The sequence below is a fragment of the Montipora foliosa genome, chromosome 3 (genome assembly GCF_036669935.1).
Source record: "Montipora foliosa isolate CH-2021 chromosome 3, ASM3666993v2, whole genome shotgun sequence".
NCBI classification, from domain to species: domain Eukaryota; kingdom Metazoa; phylum Cnidaria; class Anthozoa; order Scleractinia; family Acroporidae; genus Montipora; species Montipora foliosa.
In genome coordinates this window covers 66,359,822-66,382,321 of record NC_090871.1, presented here as the reverse complement: position 1 = coordinate 66,382,321, position 22,500 = coordinate 66,359,822, and the positions used below count along the sequence as shown (strand labels likewise).

The window sequence follows — 22,500 nt, the reverse complement described above, 5'->3', positions numbered from 1 at the left end:
TGACGCTCCCAGGGGAGATCTACACAGCGATGATTGGTTCATAAGTAACCCGCACGTGATTTCTTAACAAAGGGAAAGGAATGTGTGGCTCGTTTCAGCAGACGCTCGTTCGGGAGGAACGCGTGATGAAGAGAGTCTGCGTGGGAGGATATCTAGTCATTAGAGTTATTAGAAATTAAAGTGGTTGATCTTGTATTAAAAACAAGGCAGTTTTTACGGGCGCTTACTTTTTTAATAACATGGGTGTCAAATTACTCCTTATTTTTGGCGTGAAATTACAATGCTGCTATGGCAACTTTTCCTATAGTGGCGTCTTATGAACGTAATTTGTCATCCATGATATTTAATAGCTAATAGAATGGTCTACCGATGAAATTAGGGAATAATTTCACGCGCGTTTTGTCCAAAATGAAATAATTTCCTGAACCTTTATATTCCCTAATTTCACTCGTCACTAGTTGATTATCGATACAAATTTACAGGACGCAAAAATTAAGCACGTTTAGGGAACATTTGTAGCGACATTTATCTCTAGCCAAATAGACGACAGGTGGGCTGGACTGAATGAGCGACAAAGCGACATCAGAATCTCCAGGTGATCTGGTGACGTAATTCGGACGACTGGGGAGAACAATTTTAACGCCGTATCCCACAACCGCGCGCGGCCTTATTTTCGAATTCAACTGGCGGAGGCGAGGTTAGATCTTGTCGGGTCTACTTGAATGTTCATTCAGTAACAGGAAAATGTGGTAGACACGTAATGATCTATTGAGTTTTGGCGATGGCAATACTGCAGGGAGTTTGGAAACAACACCTAATGCCGCGCGCGGTTGTGGGATACGGCGTTAAAATTTTTCTTCCCGGTCCTCCAAATTACGTCACCAGATCACCTGGCTTAGATTACACATGGAAACCAATCTGAAAGCATACGGATGAACATGACAGTTGCAGATCATCGCAGTTAGGCACAAACGTGAATAATATGTTGCAAAGAAAACCTCTAAAAAAACTCCAGGCTTGAATGGGTCTCTAACCCATAACCGTGATTGAGCAAGGTTAACCAGTTGCCCGCGTCTTAGCGGTGGTAACTGGTGAAGTCGCTCCCGGGCACTCCAGCTTCAACCGTGAAAATCCCGCGACTTACCAGTAACCATGGGAAAGCGATACCAAGAACGTCGATGGTTGTTGTTGGCTGGGATTAATATTTTAGTGTTCGTTTACTTTATCACAAGTTTTTATTTCACTGGAACTCAAGAAGTACCTGATCTTAGGAAGTATGAAGGGTTACCAATTATTTCGCCTGTGACACAACCACTGGTCCGCCTACAAGAAAACCTGTTCCTTTTAATAATCGTTTCTTCATCCCCAAACAAACGAATAAACGCAGAAAGGAGAAACATGATTCGCAAGACGTGGGCAAATTCCAACGGAGCTCATCTACCTAACGATGCCACATTTAAAATTGTATTTATGATGGGCAAAGGAGTGACAAGTGAAATGAATCTAGTTATCAAGGAGGAGGAACAGAAATATGGCGACTTGCTTATTGGCGATTACGAGGACAGTTATAGAAATATCTCAACGAAACTTCTCATGGCATTTTACTGGGCTACCAAGATCAAATGCAATTATGTCTTGAAAACAGATGATGATGTGTATGTGGATATTGCTAAGCTGGTTACATGGTTGCAAGGTCAAGGCGAAAAAGAATCGTTATATGGAGGCGTTACCCTCGACACGAACGTTGTCAGAAAAAAATCGCACAAACATTATGTCAGCCCCAGTAATCTTGCTTTGGATCGCTACCCTGTGTTTTGCAAGGGTTTCATGTATGTCCTGTCGTGGAAATTAATTCCAAAAATGGTGCATCTGTCAAGACAGATTTGGAGAATTGGACCAGACGATGCTTTTGTGGGCATTTTGGCCCACCAGCTTGGAGTGAAGCCAGTCCAGATACCATATTTTTTTCAAAATACTCACATGTCTTTTTTGATTTACTATTTTATCAGCACCTGTGAGTTGCAAATGCTTATTGGTATTGGTGATTCACTCACCCCAGATCAACTGTATTACATTCAGGGGCGGATTTAGAGGGGGGCCGAGGCGGCCGCGGCCCTCCCTTTCAGTTCGTCGGAAAATTTTTTTTTTGTCAAAATATACAATAATTTTATCATTTTGTAAGCAGTCTGTTGGAGCTTTTGATTTTTTTAGCTAAAGCGTGATTTTTCGCTAATAGTATGACCAAAGTTGTGCGAATAAACTTTCAACTTACAGGCGTTAATATTATCCTTTCGAAATGAGGAAGAAGACTGGATGCGAAATACTTGTCTACAGTCAGCCTATCTTACAGAGACTGTAACAACGTAAAGTCTTAATGCCTATATACATAATCATATATATTTTGTGGCTTTGAAGCGAAGAGTCAAAAACCATGCATAATTATAACCATAACTTATAAGTTTATTCAATATGGAATCCTGATACATTACGTTCCAGATATTGCACCAGAGTGCATGTAAGAGTACCCAAATTTTCAAATTTTCTGGGGGGGGCATGCCCCCAGACCCCCCTAGAAAGTAGCGCCTAAGGCGCTACTGAGGCGCGCTAACGCGCTGATTAGTATTCTTGTTCGGTCCCCACTTTCAAAAAATGCTGGAACCGCCCCTGACATTCATAAACTTAAAACACTTCCAAACAGTGCAAGTGTTTCAACTGCATCATGTGTTGATTTCCATGTTAAGTTTTGGGCTTTAATACTTTCTTTGTGTGCACTGCTGTTCATATTTTTATGGAGACGAACAAGAAGACGGAGAAGCATATGACAACAGGTGCAACATTCTTCCTCTTAGTTCTTTTACCTCTTTTTTTTTTTACATGTGCTTGAATTGTTTGAAAATAAAGACAAAGAATTTTGATTAAGATCACATGTTTGGCCACCAACATCTGGTAGAAATTTAGTTGCAATATTTATGATAATAATATGATTTATTGGGGATACAAATCACGGATTGCTTTTCATGTATATACATCTACCAAGGTAATGGAGTCTGTTTACTAACATTACACTGTATTTTAGTCCGTTGCTCAAGCAACATATGAAGACACATTACCTCATTGATAAAACGGTTTTCAATTGAGTGTTGAAAGTAATTAGCGAATAATTGCTTTGGTTTTGCATTACTTCACTCAGTGATTGGTTCAAAGTTCTTGCGCCACTTTTTCAACCAATCAGAAGTGAAACCAAGACCAATCGTGGTTCCTGTGTGCACATTTTCCCGTGCTTTTGTGTCGGCTACGTGTAAATTAGTTCGAGTTTTGATTGGTTTACTGGATTGTCTCCGTCCCTTTTGATTGGCCAAAGTAATTACTTTGGTTTTGGTTTTACAATACTCTACTGCTCTAATTAGTGTCTAATGCTCTATCTAAGGGTACTATATTGACATACATACATACATACATACATACGTTTATTTCACGTCCCCAAGGGGCTTTTTTGACCACTTGAGATGCTGCTGAGTTTGCATATGTTGTTTTTTCTTGTGTTGCAAGTGTTGTTATCAAATAGAAATGTTCAATTAGAGAGTTTTATTGGAGGTTTCCAGAGCTATAGCTTTTTGCGACTGCAAAATTGAACTTTTAGAGAGGACTTGTGTGCAAATTCTCATAAGTTACCTTGGCTCCATTACCAGCTGCTTTACGGAAAATGAGCCCACAAAGTCCGGGCTCGAGAGAGCGGCAGAAATAAAGCCTATAATTTTAGCAGATACTACGAAATGACCGCGTTAGACAAGTCTATGACATTCACAAATACTTTGATGAAATAAAGTGTTAGCGTAGTTTGGTCTGTATGCCGCACTTGTCACCATTGTATCGGGTTTTTGACGGTTTTGTATGCGGTTTTCGGTTTTCCGGTTTTGTATGATTTTTTTCTTCGGTTTTGCGGTTTCTAATACACCCCAATGTCCCCCTCAATATTTTATAAGTTTTTTCAATGGGATGTCAAAAGGCCAAGTGGAATAATCGGGCAAAATCGGGCAAGTTCGGTCGATCAAGTTGCGCGTGTGACCCGTTATAAATATTTTTCCGCAAAATGTTCCCGAATCATCAAGTATCCGCACAGAAGACAAGAACATCATTCTAAAAGCTTATTCTACGCAAAAAGTAGGTTAAACATATACAGGCAAAAACTAACGACAAAAAAGTCCGACGTTTCGGCGACATATTGACGCCAATGTCAGGAGAAACTAAATGAAATAGGCGATCTCAAGAGTAACTTAGAGTCCAAAGTCATTAATTTGCATTAGTATTAATACACAGGTGATTATACAAAATCGCACACTCTCATTGGCTCGCTATCTCGGATTATCAGCCGATAATCACCTCGACGGACAAAATGGCTGCCAGTAGTCGTTTTGCCTCTGTAAGTTGAAGATGATTTCGCGTTGAAATGTTCTTTTTCTCTCTTTTTTGAAATAATCACCTGTGTATTTATACTAAAACAATTATTCGCCTCAGGCTCAGTGATTATGGGTGAATATTCACCTCGACTTCGTCTCGGTGAATATTCACCGATAATCACTTCGCCTTCGGCGAATAATTGTTAATTAGTTACTCTTGAGATCGCATATTTAAATTTAGATTCCCTTGACAATGGCGCCAAGATGTCTCCGAAACGTCGGAATTTTTTATCGTTAGTTTTTGCCTGTATAAGTTTATCTAAATCATTGTTTATTAAAGTAGGTTCTGGAGGTAATTTTGAGAGTGAAAATCAAGTTTACTGCAGACGATAAATACAAACTCACGAGGCATGGTATATTTAATTAAGTTAAAACAAAAGAAAGACTCTAACCTCGTTTTGACACGAAAATGCTTACTATTGCCATAAAAACTATCCAGTTAAGCTCTTATATTACAAAACACGATGAATTCATAAAGGTCACCTTTTCCAGAGAAATATTTTTTGAAACAAACAACATATTTGCTATTAGAGGCAATCTTTCGTTCAAAAACTTCTTGGTTGTTACATTTCCAATAATCTTTTTCACCTGAGGACTGTGCAGCGGAACAGAGATCTCAGATCCACTTAAGGTGTTTGATATCTTCTCTGTCTTTGTTGAACCCCTAAGTTACCAGAGAATTTTCCATTTGGTTTCAGTGTTCTACATAACAGTACACTTGGTAAAATATTAGAAATACAAGTCACTTGGATTTCGGCTCGACGGGCGATAGTTGATGTCGAAGTCCATTACTCCTCGGTTGTAAGATTCCAGATATTTATTTTTCACCACCAGTCTTATTTATACAACTGGCGGTCCATTCTTGAGCTACATAAGGGTATATTTTGTTTAAAGATGTACTGAAACAGGAAGTGCACTTTAGACCCTGAGAAAACTGCAAGAAAGGAAAGGAGAGGAACTTTATTTAAGTGTCTAGTCGTTCTAGCGCTGGAGCGCTAATTGCGGACACTGTAAATTGAAATGGTCAATGAAAGTAAATCAAGTCAAATGTTGGTTTTTGAGGAGAGGGGAAACCGGAGTACCCGGAGGAAACCTCTCGGTGCAGAGTAGAGAACCAACAAACTCAACCCACATATATGACGCCGAGTCCGGGAATCGAACCCGGGCCACATTGGTGGGAGGCGAGTTCTCTCACCACTGCGCTATCCCTGCACCCCAAGATAGGCTTCGTGTATTGGGATGACTTAAATTCTTATCAAAGAGAAACTGGAGCGTATAAATTTTATGCTTTGGCTTAGATCACAGAATCAGTACTGTAGAATTCGAATGATTGAAACCTTTTGCTCCTGTGCGCTTCAAACCTATTCGTGGCGTTCGCTTGGGATTGATATCATACTTACATTTCTTTCCGCGCTGTTTCGTTTGAATAACCCCATTTCTTGTAGTCCTTCGGTTCAACTGATTTAAGGTTTGCTTTATTTTTCAAATCGAAGAAACACTGAGCACGAACGATCGGTTCACAATACAAAAACATTAAATCAATCGTTAGAGACGACCATCGCCAAAAACAGTCTGAAAATTTTTCGCTTAAAAGTAATGGATGTTTTTTTTCAAGCTTTCTTTTCGCTGCTATCCAAGTGGTGTTCATTGCGCTTGAAGGTAACGGTTCTCGTGCAGTTCAACTTTAATATATATTTGTATTCGTATTTATATATTTCCATGGCGCCTTCAGTTTTGCTAGTAGATAAAACGACACCATACCCTAACTAAGCACTCACATTTTGACTCGCGAGGGTGCAAATGCATAACCCACCGAGGAAACAAAATTCATAATGTTTCTGTCTGTGGAATATTTTAAAAGGGTCCCATTCAGAAGAAGTTGACGCATTGACGCTCCCAGGGGAGATCTACACAGCGCTGATTGGTTCATAAGTAACCCGCACGTGATTTCTTAACAAAGGGAAAGGAATGTGTGGCTCGTTTCAGGAGACGCTCGTGGGGGAGGAACGCGTGATGAAGAGAGTCTGCGTGGGAGGCTATCTAGTCATTACAGTTATTAGAAATTAAAGTGTTTGAAGTTGTATTAAAAACAAGGCAGTTTTTACGGGCGCTTACTTTTTTAATAACATGGGTGTCAAATTACTCCTTATTTTTGGCGTGAAATTACAATGCTGCTATGGCAACTTTTCCTACAGTGGCGTCTTATGAACGTAATTTGTCATCCATGATATTTAATAGCTAATAGAATAGTCTACCGATGAAATTAGGGAATAATTTCACGCGCGTTTTGTCCAAAATGAAATAATTTCCTGAACCTTTATATTCCCTAATTTCACTCGTCACCATTTGATTATCGATACAAATTTACAGGACGCAAAAATTAAGCACGTTTAGGGAACATTTGTAGCGACATTTATCTCTAGCCAAATAGACGACAGGTGGGCTGGACTGAATGAGCGACAAAGCGACATCAGAGGCTTAGATTACACATGGAAACCAATCTGAAAGCATACGGATGAACATGACAGTTGCAGATAATCGCAGTTAAGAACAAACGTGAATAATATATTGCAAAGAAAACCTCTAAAAAACCTCTAGGCTTGAATGGGTCTCTAACCCGTAACCGTGATTGAGCAAGGTTAACCAGTTGCCCGCGTCTTACCGGTGGTAACTGGTGAAGTCGCTCCCGGGCACTCCAGCTTCAACCGTGAAAATCCCGCGACTTACCGGTAACCATGGGAAAGCGATACCAAGAACGCCGATGGTTGTTGTTGGCTGGGATTAATATTTTAGTGTTCGTTTACTTTATCACAAGTTTTTATTTCACTGGAACTCAAGAAGTACCTGATCTTAGGAAGTATGAAGGGTTACCAATTATTTCGCCTGTGATACAACCACTGGTCCGCCTACAAAACCTGTTCCTTTTAATAATCGTTTCTTCATCCCCAAACGAGCGAATAAACGCAGAAAGGAGATACATGATTCGCAATACGTGGGCAAATTCCAACGGAGCTCATCTACCTAACGATGCCACATTTAAAATTGTATTTATGATGGGCAAAGGAGTGACAAGTGAAATGAATCTAGTTATCAAGGAGGAGGAACAGAAATATGGCGACTTGCTTATTGGCGATTACGAGGACAGTTATAGAAATATCTCAACGAAACTTCTCATGGCATTTTACTGGGCTACGAAGATCAAATGCAATTATGTCTTGAAAACAGATGATGATGTTTATGTGGATATTGCTAAGCTGGTTACATGGTTGCAAGGTCAAGGCGAAAAAGAATCGTTATATGGAGGCGTTACCTACGACACGGCCGTTGTCAGAAAAAAATCGCACAAACATTATGTCAGCCCCAGTGATCTTGCTTTGGATCGCTACCCCGTGTTTTGCAAGGGTTCCATGTTTGTCCTGTCGTGGAAATTAATTCCAAAAATGGTGCATCTGTCAAGACAGATTGGGAGAATTGGACCAGACGATGCTTATGTCGGCATTTTGGCCCACCAGCTTGGAGTGAAGCCAGTCCATATACCATATTTTTTTCAAAATACTCACATGCCTTTTTTGATTGATTATTTCATCAGCACCTGTGAGTTGCAAATGCTTGTTGGAATTGGTGATTCACTCACCCCAGATCAACTGTATTACATTCATAAACTTAAAACACTTCCAAACAGTGCAAGTGTTTCAACTGCATCATGTGTTGATTTCCATGTTAAGTTTTGGGTTTTAATACTTTCTTTGTGTGCTCTGCTGTTCATATATTTATGGAGACGAACAAGAAGACGGAGAAGCATATGACAATAGGTGCAACATTCTTCCTCTTAGTTCTTTTACCTTTTTTTTATATGTGCTTGAATTGTTTGAAAATAAAGACAAAGAATTTTGATTAAGATCACATGTTTGGCCACCAACATCTGGTATAAATATCTCCACATACTATTCATTGCTTTACGTTTTGCTCTATATTAAAAGATGTACATTTTTTATGAGAGCCAGAAAGAAGGGAAACCCATAATGATTATTTTAGTTCAAGACTGTGAGATCCAAACCAGCTGTGTTGCTGTTTAGTCAACACACAGCACACTGTACCCGACACATCCAAATCTTTGACCCTTCTTTGCACTAAGGAAACAAAGATTGTAAACACTTTTAACTCAATGGAAAAGACAAAACCTTTTTAATTCAAGGAATTAGTTCAGGGTTGCCACAGTCAGGGAAAATCTTTTATACTGTCAATGTCAGTGAATTTTATTGTAGGTAAACAGTTCACAAGTTTAAGTGGAGATAAAATGCATTTTCTTTTATACAAGTGCACTGCAAAGCCCTTTTCATGACCCATGTAGTTGTAGTAGATTTTCTCAGTGGTTTCCTTTGTCTTCTTCCAAATGAGGGAGCAAAATTTTGAAAGAGTCTTGGGAACTATGGGTGTTTTGTATTGAGGTGGTTCAAGGAATTGTAGTGTAAGAGTTCTCCTAGAGGTTTCAAATAAGGCAAGAATCCTGCTTCATATGTCCTGCTTCATATGTCTAAGTCATCATCTGGATCTTCATCATCAAAGTCATCGGCTTCATCAGGCTGGTAAAATACTCTCCCCTCCCCTGGGCAGTTTACTGTTACTTCACTTGTCTTCTCTTCATGGTACATGTATGGGAGTTTTAGGTTGGAACGAGCTTGTCTCTCATTATCAGTCAGTTTCAGATTAAATGTGAGGTTCTGAGTAGGATCAACCTGCTGGGAGAAAAAAACCCAGAAATTAGCCAAAGATAAGTCCTGTAGCAAGGAATGTGCAAATCAGATTGCCTTAACTGTTAAGGTCTAGGTTGTTTGTGTTTGTGGATTTTTGTGTTCTGCTAATCACTATAATAATTGGTGTCTCAGCACCATGTTGCAAAGATGATGATGCTAATCAGAAATAAAAAAAGTGTTCAACAGTGTAGTTGAGTTGGCTGATCACCTGTTTCAGCTAATAACCCTGGGTTCATTTGGAGTAGCAGGTTGAAAACATTCCTGAATGGACATGACCTTAGAGGAATTTGTGAGCTTAAACACAATAAATTCAAGATAGATGCACGCATTGCTCTTGTTTATAGCTATGTTAATGGATCAAACTACTGTATGTGAGACTGTCAGCTGTAGACAGTATCTCTCTCTCTCTCTTGGCCAGCTCTTTCTCTTGCTATCAAGGAGAAAGGAGAGGAAGTTTTAACTCTTGATCATTCAATGGTCCCTTGCAGCATTTCTTACTTCACTAGCATTCAGCATGACATCCTAAGATTTCCAAATACTTGGAAACATTATAATTGCAATTAGTTGTTTGTTTTGTGTCACCCTCTGTACATGTACTTTACCAAGTGGGTTAAGTGTATGATAAGACAAATTATATTGTCGAAAAACCTTTCAGGTCACCTTCATTTCTTCTGATTGCGTGTCCGATATTGGAGAGCTGCCGATTATTAAGCCACTGTTTCAATAAAGGGTCTTGTATTTTGTCTGCTTGTAAACATGATGTCCTTTTAATGCCTAAATTCAGGATTATTACCAGACATTGGAATGCCCTAATCTTTTTTTCTCCAGGAGGTAATGGTTATCACATATGACTGAGTCTGGAACTCATAATGTGGATAAACAAAAATGCTAACTACTATTAGTTTCAAGCAATGTTTGGTTCAGGCTTTTTTACCACATTGATTCCTGGAAGGGAGACTTGACAGGTTTTACTCTAATGCCAGATGATTTTTCTTCAACTGGGGGGGCCCAAGGCCGTCTGAGAGGTCAATGGATTAATGTTTGGGTGCAGGTTTCAGCTCCTGTCTTTCCTTCACTTTTTCAGCCAGGAAATTCTAATTGCAACTAATTTCAATCCCAAAAGTTACGGCCTTAACCCAAAAAGGATGGAAATGTGTTGTTGTCTAAATTAAGGAACTTGAATCATTACACTTTTAATTCCTCGAACCAGTCATAGTTACAACTATTATTTTTAAGGATCTTAAAAGGAGGAACCCAATGGCTCACAACATAGTTTGCTTAAGCATGATGTTTGCACAATTTCTCCTTTTTGATGCCACAAGAGAAATACAAGGCTTATAAATATTTAGCAAATCACAGGAGAAAGTGACCTAAAGCATAGTGTTCCCATTTGTGGGGGAAAATAATATACACTTAATGTATGGTCCAGAGGGAAACAGTTAGTTTTGTTTTCCCGAGAGTCCCTGATGTTTCCTGAGACAAGCTCATCCTGAGCTCTGGATGTTTGTCTCAGGGAAAACAGGTCTCAAGGGAAAACAAAACTAAGTAGTAGTGCAAAGTCTCAGGAAACACCAGGACTTGAGGGAAAACAAAACTAAGTAGTTTCCCAAGGGACCAGACATTAATTAAGTGCTTTGTTGTATATTTAGACTTTTCCGTCAACAATCGCAGCAAAACATCCAGAGCGGGCAACAACTGTGGAATTGTATCCTCATCAGGATACATTTGAATTTGATCAGGGGCACGTGACCAAGAACCAACCAATCACAGTGCTCGTTTTGTTGAGTGAAAGGCTAGATATATAACAAGTCAAGATATTCATAGGAAAAAATGGTCTTCAAGCCATCAAGAAAGCCGTAAGGGAATATTATGAACCTTTTCGATGGATCATGCAAATGCAATGCTTGTGCTACATAATAGACATTCCTTAATGAAATTTATATGCATGTGATAAAATTATTCATTAATGTCAATTTTTAATATTTTATTGTACATAACGCCTGGATTTCACTAGTGATGCAGGCACAAGCACAAGCAGCTTATGCTAGTGAAAACAAGCGTTGACATAATCAGAAAAAATCAACCACAGCAACTGCCACTTTGGTCATGTGTTCAGAAGTAGGGAATCTAGAGCGAGTACTTCAATTGGCCAGACCAGACAAATTTCCTTGTGCTCATGCTGTGTTTTGTTTTTACGCAAGCGAATGCAAGCATAAGCACAAGCACAAGGAAAAATTTTGATCCTTGAGCCTGCCCTTATGCTTGCGTCAACCCCGTTTTCACCGTGAAATAAGCACTCTCATGCTTTTGCTTGCGCTTGTGATTGCGTTGCTACTAAGTGAAAACCAGGCTTACATGTAACTATTCAGACACATGAATATTATTTTAATTAATGTATTTGTTGAAAGGCTTTTTTTTCTGTTGTGTCCACAATATTATTTAATATTAGCTTTTCAGCTAAATCTTCTAACACAATCAATAACGTATGTATGGTGTATTGAGAATTGAGGGTGTAATGAAAGTGGAGCTGGACTTTGTAAGGGATTGTAGGAATTAATTCCTGGTGCATCATTACAGCATCTCTATTTGATCACACTGCAATCACTCAGCAATTGCATACAAGGAATAAATTATTATAAAAACTGCATTAGTTTTTATAATTTATTGGTATTTACCTTTACTTTTTCGTTACTGAGAGTGTCATTGCACTTTTACGTACTATTTTAATCACTTACCTCTCTTGTAGTTTCATTGTGAATAGCAGATGAGGAGGCACGCCAGTCTCTTTCTTCATGTTCTGTTAGTTTATGATCAGGGCCAATGCTGAAACTTTCTACCTGCATGAGAACAAAAATTATTATAACAATAATAACAAGAATAGTTGATGCCTTGATTTGACAAAAAATATCAAAATAGACTTTAATATCCTGCATTACCTTTTTGATTACCTTTCCAGTCTTTCGCTTATGTAACACTTTACACCAGGTAACTGGTTCATCTACAATGTATCAAATTCAGAGTAACATTATAATTTGATAGTCTTTAAAGCACAAGTAGTAACAGTGTATCTAACACACTCAACTAGTGGTCCACAATTTTTAAGCTCATCTCTGTTCTTAGTCAATTTTTTATTGTAAAATTCTAAGGAAAATGTACTAAGCTTCTTAAACAGGACATAGTTTTTGTCAAGTGGACGTAGATTGTAGATGATGTTATTCCATTTACTACTGAACTGCCCCCATGGTCCTATCACACTGTCAGTGGCCATGTCGAAAGATTTAGGATCTACAAACATTTAAGATTTGCATACTTTTTAAGTTTAGGAAAACACGTAGAAACATCCGTGACAGTTGTTTTTGAATAGCGTGACAATCATGTTGAAATAGTTGCTAAGTAACGTAAAGGATCATGGGATTGTAAAAACACGTGCATTGAGAAATAGAAAATTATCTGTAGAAAGTTGTTCCTGTTGATGTCATTAAACCGAAGAAAAGGACCTGGATTGTTATGTTGTGTGAGTTAATTGGAGTCAGATAGTTATTTGATGTCTTGTGTTGGTATCTGAGCGTTTACGGAATCGAACAGGCCATGTTGAGTCCCGAGGGATTGAAAACTTTTGTTTTGCCCCACCAAAACTTGTTCCCAAACATTTCAACTCAAGGATCAGGGTACAAAATCTATTGTCTATGGCCAATATGGCCACTGCGCTAAGAAGGCCCATTAACGAGTAAAATCGTCTGGAGTTGGACAGAGTAAAATCTATAAATCTCACTCTTAAATGGCAATGGGCTAAAGGAAACATTCTGAGCAGATGTAGAGCTTGTTAATTAAAGGGGACATAGTTTTTGAGTGGGTGTAGAGGTTTTTACCCTATTGATTCCTGAACTGCTACCCAATCACAAGTGAAATCGTCTCACTGGTGTTTGACAGAGTAAAATCTGTAAGCCTCACTCCCAGTAGTCAATGGGTTAAAAAAGATATGAGAAAAGAGACAAAGTAAAATCTTCATGTGTCACTTGGAGGAAAAGGAGAAAGTTTTTAGGTGTTAACCCTATAAAACCTAAACCATGCAGTCCCTACTGACAAGTATAGTTAAATTCTTAGGGGGGGGGGGGGGGAAGGGTGAATATTAGTTATTTTTGTTGAACACTGCACCCACTCTCTGAGGTCCAATCAGTCAGTTTTGAATGCGAGTAATAGTGGACCATGAACTCCAAAACTTACACTCAAAGTAAATGGCCTTTGGATAAAAAATAATCAAAGCTCAAAATTTTGCCAGTCAGGTTTTAAGCAAACACACTTTCAAAATCTGAAGACAAAAAGGAAGTGATTTTTTTTTATCTCAGGGGCACTTTAAGCCAGAATAATGATATTTTCTTTCAAATTGTTAGAAAAAACTGTGTTCACCCATTCCCACCTAAAGCATCCCTAATTGGTGAGTTAAACTGTCCGGCGTTAACCATGCAGAGAAAAATTATATTAAGTCTCTCTCTCTCTCTCTCTCTCTCTCTCTCAGATGTGGAAGGGTTAAATCAGTTTATTAGGGGTTACTTGAATATTAATTCAATTTGTTAAATGAGAAACGACAAAATAATTATGTTGTCCTCAATGTTCACCTGTTTGTTGATCATTCTGTGTGAGCCAGACAATGGATGAAGCCAGAAAGTTGACAGAATTTAAAGCGTGATCATCATGGAGATCTGAATGCACCAGGCAAACAACTTGAACAACTTTATAACCTTGCAATAAGATAAAAAGCCAGTAAAAACTCACAAACTTAAAATATACGTCAATGAAACATGGCATCAGCTACATTAATATTCACTTACGTGAAGCTATGATCCTAGCGCTTGTGAACAAAATTGGGAGGAATTGCATAGAGAAGCCTGGAAATTTCAGGACTTCAACAGGGTTTGAACCTGTGACAAAATGCCGGTGCAATGCTCAAACCAACAGAGTACTGTATGAAGCCACTGATGATGGGAGCTGGTCATTTGTGGGTTCAAATGTTACCGCAATGAATGAACCAATGAACAAAATGATAATAGTTATTGAACTGCGAATATGAAATTAAGTGAAGCTATGATCCTCACAGTTATGAACGAGGATCATAGCTCCTCTTGATTTCATATCCGTCAAGAGTTCTCCCCCTCCAATTTAAGAAGGCTTCATTGCAAGTCCTGATTTATCCAAGTCTCCAGTTTCTTATACATGAAATTATGCCATTTTCAGCCTGCTTACATTAAATGTATGAAAAAGAACTTAGATATTAATGGCAATCTATCATCATTTGTACTGAAGACAACTAGGACAGGAATAATGGGCTGGAATAATGTAATATTATTAATAATAACTTACAACAATAATAATAATAATTACGGTATATGACTGGGGTTAAGTTTGGGTAACCATTGTATTCCATTTTGAATCCTAAATGCTAATAGAGCGTTTTCACTCACGTGACTCAAATGGATGCTAATTTGATGAAAAAGAAAAAAAAGATTCCAATTCCCAGAGGATTAGTTTGGAACACCAACATGGCCACCATTTCTTTGTTTTGGAACACCAACATGGCTGCCGTGACGTCACGTGAAAATGCTCTGTATGGAGAATGATGACTGTTTGTATGGACACTTGAAAGGCCAAAATGATGCACTTGGAGTATTTTACTAACTAGCTACAAAATTGTATTGACACCTGTTTGTAATTCTCCTGAACTGGAAAATAACTGATGTAGTAATGTGCACACCATTGATGATGACTTCCATAGCAACAGCCTGCTTAAAGAATCCACTACAACAGCCACTTTGATCAAATCACCTGAAATTTATCATTTCACAAATTTATTGGTAAACTCTTGAAGTGGCAGATCTAGATGAGGACACTTGCCTATTTGGGGGGGGGGGGGGGGGGGTTACAAGATACAGCTCATACATGCACATGTTGGTTATTGTTATACCAACATGACTGTGTAGAGAATGCCAAGCATTCCTGTTCGAAAGAAGCTCTAGCTCCCAAAACAATTTTTTAGCAAAATATTACTTGTTAGTTTTAGCATGACAAAGACAATAGCCGAAGATGTGGAAGGTTTTGAATCAAGTGTTGAAGAGCGAATCGGGTGTCTCAGTTTTACATTGAAAACGGAACAAGAACTGTCAATGCGCCATCTTTTTGACTGTATCCAAGATGTAATGGCCATTTTGCCAACAGGATTTGAAAAAAGTGTAATTTTTCAGATGTTTGTCATGATGTGCGGAAAGTAAACAAAACAGTCTTCTCAAGTATCATCGTGATTTCCCCATTACAATGCATGATACCCGTTCAAGTAAGTGGTTGAGGTAAATTCTATGGCAATGACAGCAGCTGACTTGAATGAAAATCTTGGACAAAATCCATCAAGGGAAATTCAATATATTTACGCGTGAGCTGAAGCCACTATGAATAAGCGTTTCCATAATTCACTAAAAGCAAAAGATTCGGGATTTAGCAAAACTTTGGCAGCGCTTATTGTCAATGAAAAGTTTGGACTGGACAGAAGTAAGCTTTTCGTTCACTGGTAAAAGATACTTTATATTTACGCAGGATGAATGAACAAAATGCCTGCGAACTATCAAAATCCTTATCTGTTTCAGGATCAAGGAAATAAAGTGTATCACATGCAGTCGTCAAATTTTCTGTTTACCTTGCCTAATGTAAGCTTGAGTCCTATATCATGAATTGAGATTTGATGAAGACAATTATGCAGCTCCTCTGAAAAATCTTCTCTTATTGTGAGAAGAAAGCAGCTCCTTTGCACAGTCATGCGATTTTTTTTTGTATTTTTACTTGCTATTTCATCTACGATTTTGTGACGATTTGACCAAAAATGTACTGTGAATTGTCAAACTAGCAAGGAAGTTTTCCTGTAATTTCCAGGAGATTCCAATAGACGAGTATGATTCATTTCGTCAACCACTTTGCACCAAGAAATAGCCAGAAAGTCGTAATGAAATGGCTGCTAGTCAAAAATTGCAACTTCTTGAATGGTTTCATGGTTCTCCTTGATGGAGTTTTTCATTTAGCGGTCTTACTACCCATCAAACTCTGTATGAGTGATGTTCCTAAATTTCCTATTTTAAGAGTGCACAGATTGCTTACACATTCTGAAAATTTGCTGTAAGTTATTTTTGATGGTTTTATAAACAAATTCTCTGAAGAAACATAACTACTCTTACTCGGCTGAGAAGCTGCCGTTACAAATTTAACTTTAAAATCATACTGACAAATTCTGCATTGATTGCTCAGTGTCTCCTCGGTGCCTCGGTTACTTTTGACGGAAGTCAACATGTGTTAACAAGGTTATCTGTTATTGGCTAATTTGTTGATAAGACCTCAATCAGTGCATGTCAGGAAAGGTGGGCGTTTTTCAAAAATAGGAGGTTTTCTTGCAAGCGTTCCCTCAGTCTCTTGCAAGCCCCAACTTTCGCACGGCCAGTTTGCGGAAAATCATTTGGGAGCTCTTCTTTCGAACAGGAACACTTGCTACACAGGCTAGGAGGTCCTCTAACTTGCTGTCTGTATAATATATGAGGTGTGTATGAAAATATATTTAATGATTTATTAACCCATTGACACCTCAAATGCCCTAGGACACCCATAGTTGACGTGTAAAATCGTCTGGCGTTGGACAGAGTAAAATCTGTTAAGCCTCACTCCTGGGGGTCGATGGGTTAAGCAAGCTCAAAATAATAATAATAATAATAAACAATTAGACCCGTAGCCCACAAGGGCTATGGGTCAGTAGTCCATGAGGTGAAGCCAATTGGGCTATTGACCCATGGCCCTTGAGGGCGAAGGTTCTAATAATTGTTTTAGTATCACCACACTAGTCGAACAGAAAAGGCAATAATAAAGTTAGCAAATGTAAGTTGAAGAAATATTTATTTGGGAATAAAACGAAACAAAGTGTCACGCTTTTCGCTACTCAAGGACTATTACTAATAGCCCTTTAGTAGCATAGCAAATCAAAATGCAGGATTTGCATTAGTCCACTAGCTGGGTGATACTAATTTATATTATAATTATATCATTAAGATAGCTGACTATGGTGTTCAGAGTTAAGGTAAAATGTTAAGAGTTCTATGAATTCTGCAAAAGCAATGACCTGTCACTTTGACAAGACTATTACTGACTCTTACCAGTCTTAGTTCTGGTGCAATAACTTGTCAAGTTGCTCTTTACAACTTGAGCCAAATGAGAATTTCGATGGATGGTGGTGATTTGATCACAGCAATCCTCCCTAAAGATATAAAAAGTTGAAAAGTATACAGCTCCAACATTACAACATTCTTTGCATCTGGAGATAAGGAGAATGCAACAAAAAACATTTACCCTGTAGGAGAGTATACGACATATAAATCCCATTACTTATATTCATACTGGAACATGATTATGGGAAGTAAACAAGAGAGTATAATCCTGAGAATCCTTGATTGTGAGTGATGTGTCAACAACCTCTGTGGAATTCATCTTGGATTCATGATGCATGAATCCCACTCAGATTGTTGAATGTTAGCCATTCTTATTATGTGCAACAGTTCTTCCAAGTACTATAATCATTGGAATGATCAATTTCCCTAAAAAATGTCATTTCTAGGTTCAAACCGTTTTCCATATTTAATAACTTAAAATGTTACCTTGTAATATCCCATCCCAGTGGATCTTTAAAACCATCATAACAGTGAATCCTGTAAAAATAAATGAGAGAAATAACCACACCCAGAAGCAACTTTAGAAGAGTCTTGGATGGCCCGCTACGTGTAACAAGAGTTTATAAATCTAGACAACTGCAAGGGAATCAGGGGGTATGGTAACCCAACCTGGTTCCCAGGGCCTCTTTGTCGATAAAGAAAGAGAGAGACAATGGAGACCCTGGGAACGAGAATGATGGTAACCAGGATTCAATTTTAACAGGGACATAGTTTTTCAGTGAGTGATTAACCCATTGACTCCCAGGGGTTCCCCATTGACGAGTAAAATCCTCTGGCGATAGACAGAGTAAAATACAAGGGGGCGTTAGACAGAGTAAAATACTAAGTCTGGCCCGTTTAGGCCAGTTTGGTTGTCAAAGGGTTAAGCAAACAGACAGGCTTACATGCAAGAAATCTTTATTGGTTTTTAAAACGAAGTCTTGTAAGTATGACATCTGTAAATTATAGCCAATCATCAAACCATAATCACTATAAATCATTAACATTCCCTACAACACATACAACACTTGTTCACAGGGTGGTACAGGACATATGATAAATGAAATTATTTACTTTTTTTCAAACCTGTTTCTTGTAGTTAGATCAAACAAATTGATGAACTCCCTTGGTTCCATATCCCAAAGTATGGCATGTATAACATCTGCACTAAAAAAAGAGGATAGTTAAAAAAAAGACAAACAAAGATACAGGTAAGGATATTAAGCAGATGTTCTTGAAATTTCTCCTATGGTAGGTATGTAGCATTACAAGTCAACTTGCATGGATTATCCAAATCAGTCTCTGGGACAGATCCAGGTTTTTAGCAGAGGGGTTTCAATGAAAAGGGCTTTCGATGAAGAGCGGCGCCTTCAGGCCCCCCTTTAGGGGGAAAATTGTGAAATTTCAAGTCCTTGGAAACACAATTTCTGCCATTCTGAGGCAAAGTCGGCGTCTGAGTGTAAAACAACGCTGAAGCGACACATGAAATGGATCATTTATTGAACTGTGGATATGAAATCAAGAGAAGCCACGATCCTCACAATAATGAACACAATTTTTGCAATTGCATAGAGAAGCCTAAGGGGATCCATTTCATATATCATTTCAATGTTGATTCATTCCTCATGGGAACATTAGAACCCAAAAATGACCAGCTCCCAACGTCAGCGGCCACATAGCTCAGTTGGTATTAGTGTCCCACCGGTATTGCGAGGTCACAGGTTCAAACCCAGTTGAAGTCCTGGATTTTTCAGGCTTCCCTATGCAATTGCAGAAATTGCGTTCATAACTGCGAGGATCATAGCTCACTTGAGTGTAAAACATTACGTCTTACACTTTCTTATCCTATGTACGTGTATGTCTCGCCTAGTCTCTCCATTAAATGCCCTGTGTTTTGCAAACTCATAAGGCAAGCAGTCTTACTTCATTCACGGTATCTTTTCACAGTATCTTTACAATATCTTAGGCCTAACACCTTTTGTTTAGGCCTAAGGTTAGCCTTTATGCATGTTTAGGATACATGCACGTTCTGTATTAGTAAAACAATGACCTGTGACCTGTAAAACTACATGTATACCTGCGGCCAAAAATGGCAGACAAGTATTTCTACCTTATAGAATACCACAAAAATGATGTTAAAGTGCAGGAAATACCCCTTCATTGAAAATAAATTGGGGGGCATAGCCCCAGACCCCCTCTGCAGGCTCACACCTTAGCCTCTCTGAAAAATAATCTCTATTTTCCTTCAAAAGGGGTTGGAATGTCCGATAAACTGATGTCTTCCCTACACGTGAACGGTCCATTTGTGCTTACCTTTCAAGAAGTGTTTTCACAAAACAACGCAACAAGGGTCTGCCATCCAGTTTTATGCTGTCTGAGGAATTAAAAATGACCGATGATGGCGAGGTTAATTTCATATGCGAACTGAATCAAATTCTGTCGGCTGAAGTTTGACGTACGTTAATAATGGAATGCAGGTTGAGCAATATATTACCGTGTACGACAATTAGATGAGACTTTTCTTTACCGGTGATAATATCTCTCAAAAACATTTTAGTGATTTGCTGCCATTTCTATTGTACCACATACAGCTGCCATGTTGGCCGCGCGACAACTGGGCCGAGGAAAACTAACAAAATGGCCAGCGGAATGATTGCCTAGCAACAGGTTGTCCATGACAACAGCTTCATAAAATGAAAACAAATTCTTTGTCACAGTTCTAATTGCTTTGGAGAACTTACGAAGACAAGAATCTGCAAAAATGGAAGAACATCCAGAGGCGAAATGGAAGCTCCCGGGATGGAGAATAGAACAAAGATACGCAACAGACGTTTTGATAGGAAATTGGAACGAAGAGCGCAGAGTGGTATGCATTTTGTTTGAAAACAATGTTCATTTCCGCCGAGATCAGCTGAAGACTGAATAAGTTTGTCCCTTGTCTTTTCCTCTTTCATACTTGTTGGAAACTTACCATAAATCTCATAAATGAAGATATCGAACCTAGACTTAATTCACATACCTATGGGATATATCGGAAAATAAATGTGCTGTCTTTAATTTTTTTTTAAAGAGCAGTTGATGCTTTGCCAGTTACATGTTGAAACAGGAATCCACATTGTTTAATGAATTTGATAAAACGAGTTCTTTACTCTACGTTGTAGTTTGAGCAAGGTTCCTGGCCGTTCTGTGACAGTACTCAACGTGTAGATTTCAAGAATTATGGAAAATATTTACCTGATGTCACTACCAGGAGAAAGGCATTGGAAAAACACGATGTGAGTTCACGAGCTAACTAAAAATAACGATCATAAAAATTATAATGCATCTGATGATAAACATTTATTGGAGGGCTATCTGGTGGGTAGCTGGGCATTAATATCTGGCTTCAATACCCCTCCAAAACCCTTCAACTTGCCTTAATTTGTCGTTGTGAAAATCTCAGAGGAAAACAGTGCTAAACAATTTTATTCAACAATTTTGTGTCATGTACATGTAGTAAGCATAAGGTACTAATACTTAGAGACACTATACAAAATTATTTTGGTTTTGTGGCAAGAGGGAAAAACTATATGGTCTCCACAAGAAAAAACTCTTTGAGCAAGGGCGAGAGTCGTCAGACTTAACTGACATGTTGCCGAAGTATGCCATTACTGGTCCACCATTCGGTCATTAGCTGATGTACATGTAGTTAGCTGTTGCATTAATAAAAGATGCTGCCTAATTAACTTAATGGGAAATATATAACACAGTTTACATAGCCAGCTTCTTTCCTTCTTTAGTAAGCCTCTCCAAACCCTAATGAAGGTCTTCCCAACATTGCACTGTGATTTTGGGAATCTTTGCTGACTAAAGCAAGTGAAATAAAACCAACAGGTCCAAATAACTAATCATTTCTAGGTTCATCTGAATTTCAAATTCCTTTTAGGGTCTTGGAAAAGAGCACCTTTTTTCTCATCATCAAAAGGCTTATGAAGGAAACAGGATATCATGGTATGACCAGCAATTTAACAGGAGGGAGGTAACAGAGTCTAAACTCCCACCACTGAGAAGCTGGGACAGACAAAAATTGGCCTGGGCACCAGAGAAATCTGACTTTCCTGTTCAAGGTCTGTTAATCACAAATGCCATGACAAATTAACCTTAAGTATAATGTTGACACTGTATACTGATCTGTCATGCCAACACCGAGCAAACTAATGTTGAGTTCCATTATTTTTTTTCAACACCAAACTGTATTCATGAATGCAAGTGGTCATTTAGAAGTTTCCCAAAGGAACACTTTACAAACCTTTTCCAGGTTAAAAACCTATCTCCTGGAAAGAGTCATTCAGACTTAAATTATCACAGGCATTTTCAGCGGATAAAGCACTCAAAAAAAAAAAAACAGATTCTATCCACCTTTTTTTCGCTTTTTCAACTGTTTAATGCTAAACCTTGACCAACTCAAACAACAGATGTTCTTTCCGACCACAGTACAGGAAAAACCAAATATAACTAAAACATTTATATATAATTTCCAATAGAACAAGATCTTAAAGTTTTAATTACATTACTTTCAGGGCATCCAACAAACTATGGCTTATTACAAAAACTTCAAGAAAAGTGGAAGAAAGAGGCTGCAATGGAAAACCTAGGGGCACACATGTCAGCATACAAACTGTCGTACAGTCGTCATCCTAAAGAGTCCTTTGTTTTTAAGCACTATGCCCCTTCCAAGAGCACTTCATGCCACTTTCACCCTCACAACGTAAACAAAAATTTACATTTAAGAGGAAAACAGCTTATCTTAGCTCCTGAATTACCACCAACCCTTGCTGTTCCTCACAATGTACCTCCAGACTTCCCACAGTCGACCATTTTAGCAGTGTAATGTTGTCTGATGGCATTGACCCAAATATTTTACAACAAAGCAACTACACATTTACAACGTCTTGAAATTTCAGGTTATCTTCTGTAATTTCCAAAAATCATTTTCAATGAAAAAAAATCAGCACAGCTGTTTATTTTTGAATGGGCTATAGATCAGTGTTTTAATTTGCAATAAATTGCATCAAGATAAGA

The 22,500-nt window shown here is 38.4% G+C and overlaps 4 protein-coding genes across 9 annotated transcripts in view; 3 read left to right on the top strand and 1 right to left on the bottom strand.

The window, feature by feature from the left end:
• Window positions 1-780: 780 nt before the first annotated feature.
• On the top strand, window positions 781-2,933 carry LOC137995696 (UDP-GalNAc:beta-1,3-N-acetylgalactosaminyltransferase 1-like). Its single transcript, XM_068841215.1, has one exon. The coding sequence runs from the start codon at window positions 1,153-1,155 to the stop codon at window positions 2,089-2,091; it is 939 nt and encodes a 312-aa protein (XP_068697316.1). The 5' UTR covers window positions 781-1,152; the 3' UTR covers window positions 2,092-2,933.
• Window positions 2,934-7,050: 4,117 nt separating this feature from the next.
• LOC137998029 (UDP-GalNAc:beta-1,3-N-acetylgalactosaminyltransferase 1-like) lies at window positions 7,051-8,377 on the top strand. The gene has a single exon (XM_068844417.1). It carries the CDS (start codon window positions 7,193-7,195, stop codon window positions 8,261-8,263), a length of 1,071 nt encoding a protein of 356 aa, XP_068700518.1. The 5' UTR covers window positions 7,051-7,192; the 3' UTR covers window positions 8,264-8,377.
• Window positions 8,378-8,619: 242 nt separating this feature from the next.
• LOC137998030 (elongator complex protein 5-like) lies at window positions 8,620-20,058 on the bottom strand. 6 transcript variants are annotated; one of them, XM_068844418.1, is made up of 10 exons: window positions 19,934-20,058; window positions 19,753-19,813; window positions 18,514-18,606; window positions 17,887-17,937; window positions 17,389-17,489; window positions 14,909-15,031; window positions 13,828-13,950; window positions 12,148-12,209; window positions 11,947-12,048; window positions 8,620-9,196 (listed from the first exon to the last, which is right to left on the bottom strand). In XM_068844418.1, exons 1-10 carry the CDS (start codon window positions 19,989-19,991, stop codon window positions 8,984-8,986), a joined length of 987 nt encoding a protein of 328 aa, XP_068700519.1. In that variant the 5' UTR covers window positions 19,992-20,058; the 3' UTR covers window positions 8,620-8,983. The 6 variants fall into 6 exon arrangements, with proteins under 6 accessions (XP_068700519.1, XP_068700520.1, XP_068700521.1 ...); XM_068844419.1 differs by having other exon boundaries at window positions 8,620-9,193; XM_068844420.1 differs by having other exon boundaries at window positions 18,526-18,606.
• Window positions 20,059-20,133: 75 nt separating this feature from the next.
• LOC137998026 (cilia- and flagella-associated protein 107-like) overlaps window positions 20,134-22,500 on the top strand; it is a 2,430-nt gene continuing 63 nt past the window's right edge. Inside the window, exons 1-4 of the mRNA XM_068844415.1 lie at window positions 20,134-20,305; window positions 20,601-20,714; window positions 21,365-21,545; window positions 21,999-22,500. The exon at window positions 21,999-22,500 is cut by the window's right edge and continues 63 nt beyond it. Of these exons, the coding sequence (XP_068700516.1) occupies window positions 20,201-20,305; window positions 20,601-20,714; window positions 21,365-21,545; window positions 21,999-22,309 (711 nt within the window). The 5' untranslated portion in view covers window positions 20,134-20,200 and the 3' untranslated portion in view covers window positions 22,310-22,500. The remainder of the gene's footprint in view (window positions 20,306-20,600; window positions 20,715-21,364; window positions 21,546-21,998) is intronic.

Coding starts and splice junctions, on each gene's coding strand:
- LOC137995696 (XM_068841215.1), top strand. CDS start 1,153: ATGGGAAAGCGATACCAAGAACGTCGATGGTTGTTGTTGGCTGGGATT.
- LOC137998029 (XM_068844417.1), top strand. CDS start 7,193: ATGGGAAAGCGATACCAAGAACGCCGATGGTTGTTGTTGGCTGGGATT.
- LOC137998030 (XM_068844418.1), bottom strand. CDS start 19,991: ATGTTTTTGAGAGATATTATCACCGGTAAAGAAAAGTCTCATCTAATT. Junction 17,490..17,886: donor CTGGGATGGGATATTACAAG/GTAACATTTTAA, acceptor TTATATCTTTAG/GGAGGATTGCTGTGATCAAA. Junction 15,032..17,388: donor TTGCACCAGAACTAAGACTG/GTAAGAGTCAGT, acceptor GATAAATTTCAG/GTGATTTGATCAAAGTGGCT.